Genomic DNA, 14,419 nt, shown 5'->3' on the forward strand with positions numbered 1-14,419 from the left:
GGCTCTGTGAACACACTAACGGATATGGTGACCTCGTAGTTTGGCAAGACCTCACCAGAGATGCTGGCGAGGTACAAAAGATACACTGACCACCCGTATAATAAAGTACAAACCCCAGCAAGCTGGGGATACTGAAACTTGGGATAGAATCTCCCGTGGAGCGGGGGCACAGGCAAAGCTGTAACTAATAGCCGCCTAAGGAGTAGGCGGCTCAGATCGTACTGCAGCCTAGGAGCAGGAGGCACAGACAATGCTGCAACTACTGGTCGCCTAAGGAGTAGGCGATTCAGACTGCACTGCTGCCTATGAGACACAACCAATATTGCACTAGTAATTGCCTGGGAACAGGTGAGTCAGACTGTACTGCAGCCGAGTGATCACCCTAGGAGCGGGTGAGTCAGACTGCACTGCAGCCTAGGAGACACAAGTAGGACTGCGCTAAAGAATAACTTCACCAGAGGCACAGGTGAAGCTAGCACCTCACCAGTGGCGAGGGCCCACTGGTGAGTAGAGTGGTCAGACAGGCAAGTTTCGGCAACAGAGAGGTAAGTATCAGCACAGAATCGTGAGACAGGAGAGTAATCGGTAATCAGGCAGAGGTTCAGCAACTAAGAAGGCAGACAGGCAAAGGTACAGGATCGGAAAGCAGGATCAGAGTCAGAATACTAGCTAAGAGTCATACACAGGAGATCAATACAGAATAAAACAATAATGAACTAACTACAGATAGATGTATATTGCAAACACTGCATATACATCTATCATCCACAGGAACCTAACTACAATGAACAGGATTCCTAGTCTTGTGTGAAATCCCTGGTTTCCTCCCAGATCAAACACACGGGAACTATACTAACAAATAAACAGTAACAATGAAGCAATATCCTAGACTAGGTGTGAAGTCCTTAGCATCAACACCTGGGATCTAGTCTAAGGTCTGAGTGCTAACACGCAAGCATTCACGACAACAGACAGCGCTGGAGTGAAGCCCGAAGGCTTAAGAAGCAGAGGAGACCTCACCGGCACGCCCCCTGCTGTAGCCAATCCGGGGCGCCATGAGTCTCCTCTGATGTCAGCTGACCAGCAGGTCAGTTGACAAGCCTTCTCCTCGAATAAAGGTCCTGTCTATGCAAGTGCTCGCGCGAGACAGCGACCTTGCAAGGGAAAGATAGTTCCGTCCCCGGCGTCCTAGACGCTGGAGAGACGGACAGGGGCCCAGAAGCAGCCGCGGTGGCGATGCAGTCCGCCGCGGCTGCGCTCGTTACACTTGCCTAGCAACTGGGAGAGGTGATCAGCACACAGGACAGTTGGAGTTGTGTCTCATACTCCCTGTCACCTCCTTTCAACCAAAAAGATGCCTTCCCTCATGAAATCAAACATTTGCCTGTTCTTTTAAAACAGGGTGGGTAAGAGATTATATTACCTATCTATTATAATTAACATAACTAATGTAACTTAATGACAGTATTTTTGTTTAGGCTGAAGTTCCTCTTTAAGATTTGCTTGGTTAAAATCCCCAGCAATGATGAAGATTGCACCAGGAGGTGAGTTTGGTTGTTTACTGATGGCATCAAGCAATTGTTCAAGCGCTGTTATAATATTAGCCTGATGTGGAATGTACACTGCCATAATAATAACAAATGTATGTTCCCTGGGTAGGTAAAATGGTTGACATCTTGGCATTAGATATTCCACATAAGGAGAACAAAACTTGTTGATTATAGTTACATTAGTGTACCAAGCATTATTAATATAGACACATAGTCCTCCACCTGTTCTCTTACCAGAATCAGGTGTTCGGTCAGCAAGGTGGAGCGTGCGACCTGCAAACTTAACTGCAGTGTACAGAGGGATCCAGCCTTTCGTAGTTTTTACAGCTCAACACCTGTCAGGAGACTGGATGTCCCAGTACAATGCCTGGGCGACAATATATAGTTACATAGTTACATAGTTACTATTATTACATAATACTTTCAACACAGCTCAACACTTCAGACAGGCAGAAGGCTGTCAGGCCATTTGCACAACAGCCCAGGATTCTTTGGAGAAGAGAGTAAAATGGCAGCTGTAGCCGTGTCTTTCTCTAACAGGGAACAATGGGGAGTTGGTGAGATGTAATTGTAGCACACCTCCCATCATACCAATCAGTAGGAAGAAAAGGGAGTAGCAGTATGCAACAAATTTCTCTCAGAAAGAGGGAGGTAGTAGGGATGGTAAGTTTATTGGGTAATACCACAGGAGGAGGTAAGTAGCTTATTGATTCTGGTGCTACCACAGGGGGAGGTTAGGTGCTCAATGATTCTGACTATTTGCTTTAATCTATTTGTGATTTTTGTACTTTCTTAAAGAGAACCCGAGGTGGCATTGCATTATGTTACTGGGGCACAGAGGCTGGTTGGGCACACTAACACCAGCCTCTGTTGCCCCATCGTGTGCCTCAAAGACCCCCCTGCTCGCCGCTATACTCCCCGCAGTGCTGGCGACACGCAGCGCGTCGCCAGCACAATGTTTACCCTAGCGCTGTCTGTCAGCGCCGCTCCCCCGCCTCCTCCGCATCGCTGCTACCCGCCCTCGTCCCTTCCCTCCAATCAGCGGGAGGGAAGGGACACGGGCGGGTAGCGGCGATGCGGAGGAGGCGGCGGAGCGGCGCTGACAGACAGCGCTAGGGCAAACATTGTGCTGGCGACACGCTGCGTGTCACCAGCACTGCGGGGGTATAGCGGCGAGCAGGGGGGTCTTTGAGGCACACGATGGGGCAACAGAGGCTGGTGTTAGTGTGCCCAACCAGCCTCTGTGCCCCACTAGCATAATGCAATGCCACCTCGGGTTCTCTTTAATGGTGTATTACAATGATGGAAACAATAGTAGTAATAATATAATGCAGATTGGAAATATAAACACTCAGAACAGTTTCAGCTTACGGCTTTTACCTTGTCCCAGAAACATGTCAGATCTTGAATTTGCACCAACAAGTCTTCCTCTTTTTCCTCTGGCTGATATACAGCTGGTTTTGAAACCTCGTCAAGTAATAAAAAGTTCTAAAAAATGAATAGAACAAATCAAATTCAAGACCCATGGTTAACAACTATTTTGATATAATAAGAGTAGATGGACATAACCTCCCCTACACATAGTGATTTAGTCCAGCTACCATAATAGCCAAAGATAAAGCATGACATTTATCCACAACTTACACAGTTTTCTTAACCAAACATTTTCATAAAACAGCAACACAAGGGAAGGCTGACAAGTTGCAATTGAGAAAACTGCTGTTAAATTTACTAAAACATCCTGTCTAGCTAAGCCAATTATTGAAATACAATACAGATAATCTCCTAAGGAATGTTAACTTTAAGCCTCAACGGAAAATATTTTTAGCCAAATTGGGATTCCTTTAAAGCTGAGCTATACGCATAAATGTAATCTTACAAACGCGGCAATCATTTTCACTATAAATACAAGATGCATACCCTCAGGGTGCTTTCACGTATACCTATGAATCGGCTGCCGGGAGATTTGGGTGCAGGGTAAAGCCAATAAATCACTAACCCTGCACCTGCATAAGCCATAGCGGCGTTAATTACTGTTCCCCCTCCAGACCGTCATGGATAGTGGGGTAAAGACGTATTTCGTCTGAATTATAGTGTTTTTGTAGTAATTTGAGTTCCGTCCTTTAACGGCGCCCAAATTCCTCACTGAGCACCACTATAGCCGTAATTCCTATTATGGCCTATGGTGGCGCCAGATGCGCCCAAATCTCCTGCGGAGTTTTTACAGCACTCGGCTTTCACACTGGGCCGGTGCGGTAACTTCTGCACCCCACCGATGCACAATGAAAGTCTATGGGACCGTTCATACCAACACCGTGTGGCGCTAGCGTATGGAAGTTTACGCTACACCACCCCGACGCAAGGACAAATCTACGTTGTGGCGACGTGCAACAGTCCGAAAGTCGGGTAAGTCTATGGCGACACAAGGTTTTTAAGAAATGTACACGGTGGCATTGCAGCGTGCATGCAAGGAAGCATATTTTTACAATATGCTTCTGTGCACTTCTATATTTCCGAAACCGGAAGTGTGCGCAAGCCAATGAAATCGGCTCCTGACCGGCTCAGGGAGCTCTGCTGTCATAGGGATGGCAGACCAAGGGGGCTACAGTGAAAGGACATTGGCGTGAATACCGGTAGCTGCAGGTCAGTGTGGTGTGGCGTTGGAAAGCGCCATTTTTTTAAACCAGCAGTCTCTGGTCCTTATAAGGAACCTGAACTGAGTAAAATTATTTCAAATACACACATGATGTAGCTGCAAATGAACATTACATACTTACCTCACCGTCAGTTCCTCTCAGAAGCTCAACATTTTCTTCTTACAGTGAGCCCTTCTAGTTCTGACAAGATTCTGTCAGAACTGAAATATACCAGTTGCTGTCAGTTATATACCAGCTGCTGTTAGGTACAACTGAATGTGCAAAGTAATGTCCATGTTTCCCTATGGCTCAAGTGGGCGATATTACAGTTTAACAGGGTGCTGACCAGGAAGCTGTTATGGGGTAATAGCCATTTTCAAAATGGAGGACAGAGAACTCCGTTGATCACAGTGGACAAACAGGACGCAGGAGAGGAAAAAGAGATTAATGAGCAGGGAGATAAGTATGACCTATGTATGGTTATTTTGACTTTTAATTTTCAGTTCAGGTTCTCTTTAACCACTTCGCATCCAGACCTTGTTTCTCCCTTATGGACCAGAGCCGTTTTGACGTTTTAGCCATGACCCTAGTTAATCAGCAATAACTTTATCCCTACTCATGACACTTAAATGATCTATATACCATTTTTTTCAAGACAAACTAGGCTTTCATTGGGTGGTATTTTGTACTAAGAAAATAGTTGTTTTCTATTCATTTTAAAGGGAAAAAAGAGGAAAAGAATTAAAAATGCATGATTTCTCAGTTTTTACCGGTTTCAGCTTAAAAATAAAAAGTGCTACTGTCATAAAAAACCATGCCACTAGCATTATGTCCCCCAGAATAGATAGCTAGATGTGTCCCCAGTATCAGCCCCCCCCCCCCCCCAGGATAATCAGATATGTCCACAATATAAGCCCCCCCCAGTATAGTCAGATGTGTCCCCCGCATTTGCCACCCCCAGCATAGATTGTCAGATGCGCCCCTAAGAATAGTGCCCCTAATTATAGCCAGATGTGCCCCTGGGATCAGCATTCCCCCATTTTAGCCAGATATGCCCCCAGGATTAGCACCGGCCCCCCATCATAGCCAGATGTGCCCCCGGTATTAGGTTATCCCCCCCAGGGTAACCAGATGTGCCTTACTATTAGACCCCCCCCCCAGTTAGCCAGATGTCCCCCAGTGATCTTAACATCCCCCCTTTTAAATACCCCCTCCCCCCAGGATCGATAGCCAGATGCCCCCCCCCCTCCCCCCCCCATCAGGCAGCCCTCTCCGTGCACAAATCATTAAAAAAAATCCTCCAGCAAGCAGCCTCACTCACCTTACCTCGTTCCTGCGACTATCCTGAAGCCAGAGCCTCCGATCCCCGCTCTGCAGTCAGCCCCGCCATGCCGAATATCCGGTCCCGGCTTGATGACGTCATCAAGCCGGGACCAGGATATTCGGCATAGCGGGGCTGAATGCAGAGCGGGGACCGGAGGATCGGGCTTCAGGATAGTCACAGGAACGAGGTAAGGTGAGTGAGGCAGCTTGCTGGAGGATTTTTTCAACTATTTATGCACAGAGGGGGACAGATGAAGGATCGCTGCAGTTAACTACTGCAGCGATCGTTCATGGGAGGGGGGGTGGACTAATTGGCTATAAGGGAACATGTTCCTTTTCGCCAATTAGTAATGCAGCTGACAGTGCCGGGGGGTGCGCTCTGAAGCGCACCCGATCGTGCACAGCAGGGCTGCAAGCAAGTCAGTATATCTACGTCATGGTGGCTTGGAGGGTGCCACAGCTGATGTAGATATACTGTAGCAGTGGAGGAAGTGGTTAAGGGGCCATAAACTGCTGGTTTGGAAGGGATTAATAAGATCTAAAACTTGTCAAGTATCAGGAAAATCAGTAAAGACATTACATATAATTTAAAACAAAGTACTGTACAAGAGTTCAAAGGTAGATGAAGAGTACAAAAGTAGAATACAGCATGACTGATTGTGAATTTATATTAAATAATAAGGGCCTATTCATAAAAGTGAGGAGATTTTATCACACAAAGCTTCCACCTTGCACAGTGCATCTCAAATACTGTACAATCTATGTAGCTGCTGGATGCAATAGAACACGATATTCAATAGAGAAATTCCTATACTCACTATCCCTTTAGTAACAATAATGAAAATGTTAAATATCAAATTAAATATGTTATCTGCAGTGCAAAGCTACAAGGTCAATAAACAACATCATTATAATATTTAGTAAGTGTTATAATCTTTTCCCAGATGTGACATTCTGCCTTTTGATTGGTTCACGTGTGATGTTTAAACAATGCCTGCTTGCAGCATAGCTCTTGTAGTGAGCAGAAGTGTGTACATAAGCATTTTTGTCTGTAAAACATGGCTGACCATGTGGGTGCAATAAAAATCAACAATATATAACAATAAAAATAACAGTGCCAACCATTTGCAAGCCAAGCCTCTCAAGTGTTTCAGCTTTATCTGGGCAAACCGCCTTTTTCCTAGAAATATTTAACTCACTGATAGTACAGGTTAAATTAGAAGAAGCAGTTCTAAATATATAACCTTGAATAGCAAACAAAAGGAATAGGAATTATAATGGTGCCTTGAATGAACTTTCTAACAACCAGAGCCTTCATTGAAACCTATTTCACTTCTGTTTGAGAAAGAAACCAAGGACCACCTAAAATCCTGGTCTTACTGTGTACTAATTGGAACTCTGAGAACCAACTGCTTTTAATATTTATACAGTACTTTTTTCTTATTGCATTTTTTTTAGGTTTTTTTTTCTACCTTTGAGCCACATAATCACCTACCAGAGCTTATTTTTAAATACTTTTTTGCTGTACTAATTAATTGATCTACAACTAATTAATTGATCTCTAACTTTGACAGCACCTTAATGGGGTGAGCACTATAAATGTATTGGTTTGTGATAGCCACGCAGCTGCTTAAATTAAACAGGTACTTTGTTACTTCACATTGACACACTTTGAGAACCTGTTACGCCAAAAGCAGTGCAGAGAAGTGTACCCACTCTTCCCCACTATTGACATTCACTACAACAGCACCATTCACACTATGGGCTTTATTCACTAAACCGTGATAACTCAAATATCACATCTTATCAAAGATATCACACCTTATCAGTTATCAGAGTAGCATAGCGAGCACTAGGAACCCGCAGGGGCTCAGGGCAGGACGAGTGGCATTGCCAATTAGCAGGCATAAGTTTGTAGTGCTCGCTATGCTGCTCTGATAAGGCGCGTTAGCTTTGATAAGGTGTGATAACTTTGATAAGGTGTGAAATCTTTGATGAGGTGTGATATTTGAGTTATCACGGTTTAGTGAATCAAGCCCTATCTGTGATGTGATGCAGCACCATCAGAGAAGGTGTCCAGGCAGACAGCAGAGACGGGTGTCTTTATTGACTCATTTCGAATGAGGGTTCACATCTGTAAGTGATGCTGACCTGTGTGCACAGCTCAGCACCACTGCTTGTGTGAACAGACCCTTACAGAGCAATAAAAACAGCTGTATGAAACAACTGCTTTTTCCACTGGACCCAATAGTAGTAAAGAAGTTTATTTTAGTGTAGTTTGATATCCTACTGGCCCAAGAGAATAATAACACTAGCATAAAAGTGGGTTTAAAGGTTGCCATACACTCATCGATTTTCTCATTTGATTCCTTGCAGATTCGATTTAACTGCTGAGAATCGATTCACCAAAATGTAAGATAGATCGATTTTTTTATTGATTGAAAGTACTGATCAGACAGGATGAAAAATGTAAAAAAAACCAGGGGTGGAGCAAAAGCATTGGCAGATCAATGACCTATAGCTTTTCACTGCATCGATCAGTGCAACTGTGCAGTTCGATCGATTTTCAATGGATTCCCGTTGGAATCTATAGGAAATTGAAGTGCAGTGTATGGTAGGAATCGATTCTCTTTCAGAAATGAATAGATCATTTTGGAACATCATGTGGAAATCTATAAGTGTATGACCAGCTTAAAGGGACCCTGAGCTGAAGCTAAAAACGGAGTTTCCACTTGCCTGGGGCTTACTCCAACCCCGCCCCCCCCGTAGCCTGCAAGGTCCCCCAGCATCCTCCTGGCTCCTCTCTCAGTCCCGCTGGCACCTCTGTTAATTGGCGACTTTGTCCTGAAGTTGCCCGCGCGTGTCCCCTCCATGCACGCTACGCATCATTACACTGGCCGGCGCGAGAGTCCATTACATGCACGGTTCTCTAAGACTGTACCGCGCATGTGCAGGACTCTCATGCCAGCTGGTGTGATGACACATAGCATGCACGGAGGGGAAGCGCACTGGCGACTTCAGGCCCAAGTCGCCGATTAACAGAGCCGCTAGCGGGACTGGGAGAGGAGCCAGGAGGATGCTGGGGGACCTCGCAAGTGCAAATTTCATTTTTAGCATCAGTTCAGAGTCCTCTTAAGTTTTCAGCAACCTACATCTGTTTCCATGAATTAATACATTTTAATGTCCAATATTTAAAAGAAAAATAAAATCAGTATTAAAAGCTTCTACATGTGTATGGAATATATTGCTTTAAAAATATATATTTCATTTATTTTTTTATTTATTTTAATTTATTCACAAAGCAAGAGGTTTCAGAGGGGTTACATAATCTGTCTGTTTTCCATTACTGTTCGTGTCCCCTCTGAAGTAATAGAATATGAATTCTACTCCTTGGTGCAGCTCTTTTTTGGGGTTTTCTGATGTTTCTTAGGTTTATGTATATTACTTTACCCCGACAGTACAAGTAGGGCAGTGCGGTCCGAAATATTTGTATAAATCATAAATTCTACCTCTTTTATGCTTATATATAAAGCTTAAAAACACTACAGCTAGTGACCAACTTCAAAATTAGGCTTACAGTGGCTGCACCATCTTAATAATGTAATGGGTAAGTGGAGGAGGTATATAAGATGGGCTTGCAATAAGAACATAAAAAGGACAAAGGGCAGCAGAACTCCAGATTGTAAAAGCTGCTCTCAATCTCCCTATAGCAAGCAGCCATTGTTGCATGAAAAAATGAACTAGACATGTACATTAATTTGCAATTTGTGACAAGGCAAACCTGCTCCAAATAATGTGTTTCGTCAGCGTATTAGGTGGTTCTGCAGAAGAGCATTTACATTTTGTTCACGAAAAAAAGGCAACGGAAATAGATTACATGACTTTTACACGTATCCAAGTGAAGTTAGTTGCAATGTATTAATAACTGCCCAGACAGAGACACGTGTCAGTGACAATTTTGATGGTGCAAAAACAGAAGCAGTGCAAAGATGTCAACTTTACCTTAATCCTTCTTATGCTGACTTTGGCCTCAGATACCCTCTCAATAGCTGAGGGGAAGAAGAGAGTGACAGTGAGTCTCACTGCACTATAAAGGGACACTGCAACAAACACTCGACTGGCAGAGATAACATTGCCAAGCAGAACATACGTGGTGAAAGTCACAAACACGATGATTTTGCTTGCAACAAAGAAAGAAGCCAAGTTGAGTCCACGAAGATAAGAGCTGCAAAGGACTTTGGAAATCTCCTTCCTAAAATAATAATGAAAAAAAAAACAGTAAAGGCAAAAAAACAATATTCCTTCAAGTCACAGGGCATAAATATTGCAAAATGTCAACAGTGAAGAAAGAAAATGTACATTGAGGATCATTGAGGAAGTCTAAATAGCCAGTATGCTCCATGCACTCTAGATTGGTGGCTTCTGACAACAGTTTGTCCAACTATTAAATAATAAAGGCAATGTCAGATGAAATGGTGTATCACTTTTTTGATGAATTGCATTTGCCAGTCTTTGACTCTCTGGCAAGATGTGGGGCTTGATATCACCATATCTGAAATACCAGGCCTTGATTTCCTTCCAAAAGAACTAAATTCCTCATGGAATTCCAATAGATTGTAATAGAGTATGTAAAAGTAAATTCCTCATAAAACCCAGTTGGTAAAAGTATTGTAACATGTTTTTAGACAGGGACTTCTCCCAGACTCTTTGTATGAGGCGTTGATCATCCTGCTTCCCAAACTCAGGAAGATCTTCGTTAAAGTTGTGACCAAAAACATAAATAAAAATATTGCATCACTCACACACCCTAATGAAGCTGGATTCATACTAGGGAGGTATAAAAAAATTAAATGTGAGGCACTTGTTCTTTATATTTTGTTCCCCCACCGAAACTCCAACTGATTTTATTAATAGATATGAACAAGGTGTTTTATTCTGTAGAACGGGACTTTATCTTGATTGTTTTGGGAAAATTTGTCTTCAGTGAGTGGTTTCACAATCTATGTGCTAAACCAAGAGCAAGGATTCATGTTACCTCTCGTCAATTCCCCCGCCCCCCCCCCCCCCCCCCTTTCTATATCTAGTGTAGAACTGTGAGAAAACGCGGAGAAGCCGCCGCATGTACTGGCGGCAAGGCGGCTGATTCCGCGTCCAGCGCGGCGGTTTCCGCGCAGCAACGCATGTCTGGGTCGGCTGGGATCTCTAGTGCACCTGGATGGAGAGCTACGCACGCGCACGCCAGAAGTCAGGACCTTTATGCCAGCAGGAGATGTGTCAGCTGATCAGGACGATCAGCTGATTCCTGCTGGACTCCTGATTGGCTGAGTGGCTCGGGCGGGAGTCCTGCAACTATATATACAGCTTGCTTGTCAGTTGCTGGTTGTCTGCCATTGCGAACACTATGTGGAAGCACTCAGACCTTAGTCAGATCGAATCAGCTTTCTGTCTTTGTACTTTGTCTGTCCGTGTGTTGCCGACCTGGCTTGCCCGACTTTGAGAGCTATCTCTCTCCTTAAAGAGAGTCTGAAGCGAGAATAAATCTCGCTTCAGACCTCATAGATAGCAGGGGCATGTGTGCCCCTGCTAAAACGTCGCTATCCCGCGGCTTAACGGGGGTCCCTTCACCCCCAAATCCCCTCGGTGCAGCGGGGGAGCGCTTCCTGGTTGGGGCAGGGCTAACCGCCGCAGCCCTGCCCCACGCGCGTCTGTCAGCGCGTATCTCCGCCTCTCCCCCGCCCCTATCAGTCTACCTTCACTGAGAGGGGCGGGGGAGAGGCGGCGATGCGCCGCTGATAGACGCGACTGGAGGCAGGGCTGCAGCCGTTAGCCCTGCCTCCAGGAAGAGTAAATTCACGACTAAATTTACGACCAACGATTGCGGGGGTGGGTTTGGGGGTGAAGGGACCCCCGTTTAGCGGCGCGATAGCGGCGGTTTAGCAGGGGCACACGTGCCCCTGCTAACTATCAGCTCTGAAGCGAGATTTATTCTCGCTTCAGAGTCTCTTTAAGAGATAGTCTCCAGATCTGTCAGTGACATCCACCTCCAGGTGTCACTCACTCTCTGGTCCTTCCTACCTTCAGCCTGACTCCACCCCTTGGAGAGTCTCAGGCTGCTGGGAGGTTTCTGTACTCTCTAAGAGCAGTATTGCCCATACTGCCTAAAGATCACCTGCTCAGCAGGTGCGTTACTCAAAGTCATACTGTTACACCAAACACTCACGATTACATACAGGTGTCCAGAGGTTAGTACTATATCTGTATTATTGGTGATTCTGCAGATCATCCATAATCAGGAATATATGTGCATTCTTGGTGATACTGCAGATCACCAATAATCAGATTCTCTCTGCGTGCTGACACCGATCGTTACAAGAACAAGATAGGACTATGTGGCCTTTCTCCCTTAATTTTCACTCTGGAAATGGAATCTTTTGCTGAAACAAACAAATCCTCTCCTAGAATTTGGAGCCCCTACTAACCCTGCTATAAGAGCATATTCATCTATTTGTCACATCTTTGGCTGACGAGCGCAGCACTACTGGTGGAGGTACTGAATATTTATTATAGGTTTGGGAACATCTTAGGATTGAAGGTCAACTGGACTAAATCTATTTTGTTCTCCCTGCATGAGGCAGCTAAGCATGCAAGACAGAACTACTCTCAATTAGCCTACTTGAACATACAAATCAAAATCTGGGGTAGCCTTCCATTGGATCCCCTGATCCCAAGTTTCCTTTGGGCTGGGGTAAGCCAAAGACAGAATTTGAGAAGACTAAGACTCCCTGTTGAGTGTGGGGTTGACCCTTGGTCCAGAAATACTGGATATCAGGTATGTTCTGTTTAAGGGATAAGCTGTAATTGCCCACCTGTGACTCCTTTATGCAGGGCATGCTGGAAAATGTGTCAGGTGGTAGACATCAAAATCTTTTCACAAGACTTTTTTATTACTATGTCAGAAAATATCTAGTCATGAAGTGGAAAATGAACTGGCTCCCTCCCCAAATTATTGAAAAAAGGCTTATTAATCATAACTTGCCACTTTACAAACTGACCTTTCAAGTCAGACATCATCTCAAGAAACATGATAAAGCATGGAGTGCTTTTATTGATTTTCCTGCCATCCTTAACTTGGATATCAATGTTGCAGGTTTCCAGACTTGACAAATTAAGGATATTTTTTCTCCGTGTGTTAATGCAAGTGAAGATAGCAACCTGTCATAGCCCCCATATTAGTTTTATTTTACACCTCGAACATGTAAGACCCACAATTTTATGGGTTGTTTTTTTTGTACACCAACACAAAGCCATAAGAGTTTAGCATCTAGTGACAGTATTTAATTGAGTAAAGTACAGGTGTAACAATTGTTCCTGATCTGTGCAAGTAATTATTCATGCAAAAAAAACAACATTTCTGGGCAGCAAATAGAGAAAAGTGTTTGATACTTGAAAAGAAAAGCAATTTTTTGCTTATGGTCAGCTTTGGAAATTCATAGCTGGCAGAAAACAAAAATTCCAGCACCCTGAAAAAATACCCCATGAAGAAAAAAAGGCAATACTATTATTACTCACTTCACCAGGAAGGCTCCTCTGGTCCTCTGTCCTCCTCTTCCCTCTTTGCCAGGTCTCTTGTCTTCCCTCACCACTGTCAAAATAGTGTAGATGCTGATGTGTCATTTTCCAAAATAGCTGCCAGTCTTTGAGTACTTGGCATTATGATTAGGTAATGAGTGACTTTTATTGACAAGATCACTATGAAAGTGGCTGGATACTGTAATGGTTAAGGGCTCAGCCTCTGACACAGGAGACCAGGGTTCGAATCTCGGGTCTGCCTGTTCAGTAAGCCAGCACCTTTTCAGCAGGAGACCTTAGGCAAGTCTCCCTAACACTGCTACTGCCTATAGAGCGCGTCCTAGTGGCTGCAGCTCTGGCGCTTTGAGTCCGCCAGGAGAAAAGCGCGATATAAGTGTTTGTCTTTGTCTTTTGAACTGTGATCAGAAGAAGTAGGATGAACAGCCTTGGCTGGATAGATGCAGGCTTCACTGCTGCACCTGGAGACCACGGATTTGGAAACAAAGAAGAGGAGCAGCAAAGACCAGAAAGAGCTTTCCTAGGGAGGTGAGCATCATCTTTTCCCCACAGGTTAGTTCTGAATTTTTTTCCTAAATTTTTTTCCTGGGCTTTAAAATAAAAAAAAGGGTTTGTGCAGCAATGATACAAATTTTTGACCAAACTAGAATTTCGCTTTCAGGGTTTTAGACCTGTTTTTAGAATCTCTTTCTGGTGGACTCTCATTTTAGGAATTCTGGATATTAGTCAAACAACGCATGGTTTATTTCATAAACTACTTTAACTGAGCTACTATTGACTGTATGCCAAAGTACTCCCAACACTACCAGGAGCATTTGGACCAATTTTATAAAACAATTTACAAAAAGTTGTTGATTTACCAAGATGGTTTAAAAAAATTAAGGAGCAAAAGTGCTTTGTCCAGCACAGGAAAACCAACCAGATCCTTCTTTCATGTCCCAGCTGTAACTTACTTGGTTGCACCTAAAGAATGTTCCATTCTTGCTTTGGTTTCCACCACATTTAATAAACCAAACCCTCAAATGTTTTCACCTAATTCTTGAAATATGCCAGAACAAAGCTGAAGAAATGTATACAAGCAATTTATCCACAAATATTTATTTCTTCTAAAGACACACTCCAGAAATCCAGGCTAGATATCATGCATATTTCAGCCAATACTCACTCACTTTCACTAACTTTAAAAATGTTGTGAAAGTAAACCACCCATGATGCAGGGGGTGGGTAAGATGTTAAGAATGCCTGTTAAATGATGCATACTGGAGACCAAGCTGCAGATAAACAGTTATAGCACTACAATCTGAATTTGATGACACAAAGGTA

The 14,419-nt window shown here is 43.9% G+C and overlaps 1 protein-coding gene across 2 annotated transcripts in view; it reads right to left on the reverse strand.

Annotated features, from left to right (window-relative positions):
* Positions 1-14,419, reverse strand: part of ABCC4 (ATP binding cassette subfamily C member 4 (PEL blood group)) — a 418,547-nt gene that overhangs the window by 271,382 nt on the left and 132,746 nt on the right. For both annotated transcript variants that reach the window (XM_068267922.1, XM_068267923.1), the window contains 2 exons: positions 9,512-9,761; positions 2,931-3,038 (listed from right to left, as the gene is read on the reverse strand). In XM_068267922.1, the coding sequence (XP_068124023.1) occupies positions 2,931-3,038; positions 9,512-9,761 (358 nt within the window). The remainder of the gene's footprint in view (positions 1-2,930; positions 3,039-9,511; positions 9,762-14,419) is intronic.

Source organism: Hyperolius riggenbachi, chromosome 2 (genome assembly GCF_040937935.1).
Source record: "Hyperolius riggenbachi isolate aHypRig1 chromosome 2, aHypRig1.pri, whole genome shotgun sequence".
In the NCBI taxonomy this organism is placed as follows: domain Eukaryota; kingdom Metazoa; phylum Chordata; class Amphibia; order Anura; family Hyperoliidae; genus Hyperolius; species Hyperolius riggenbachi.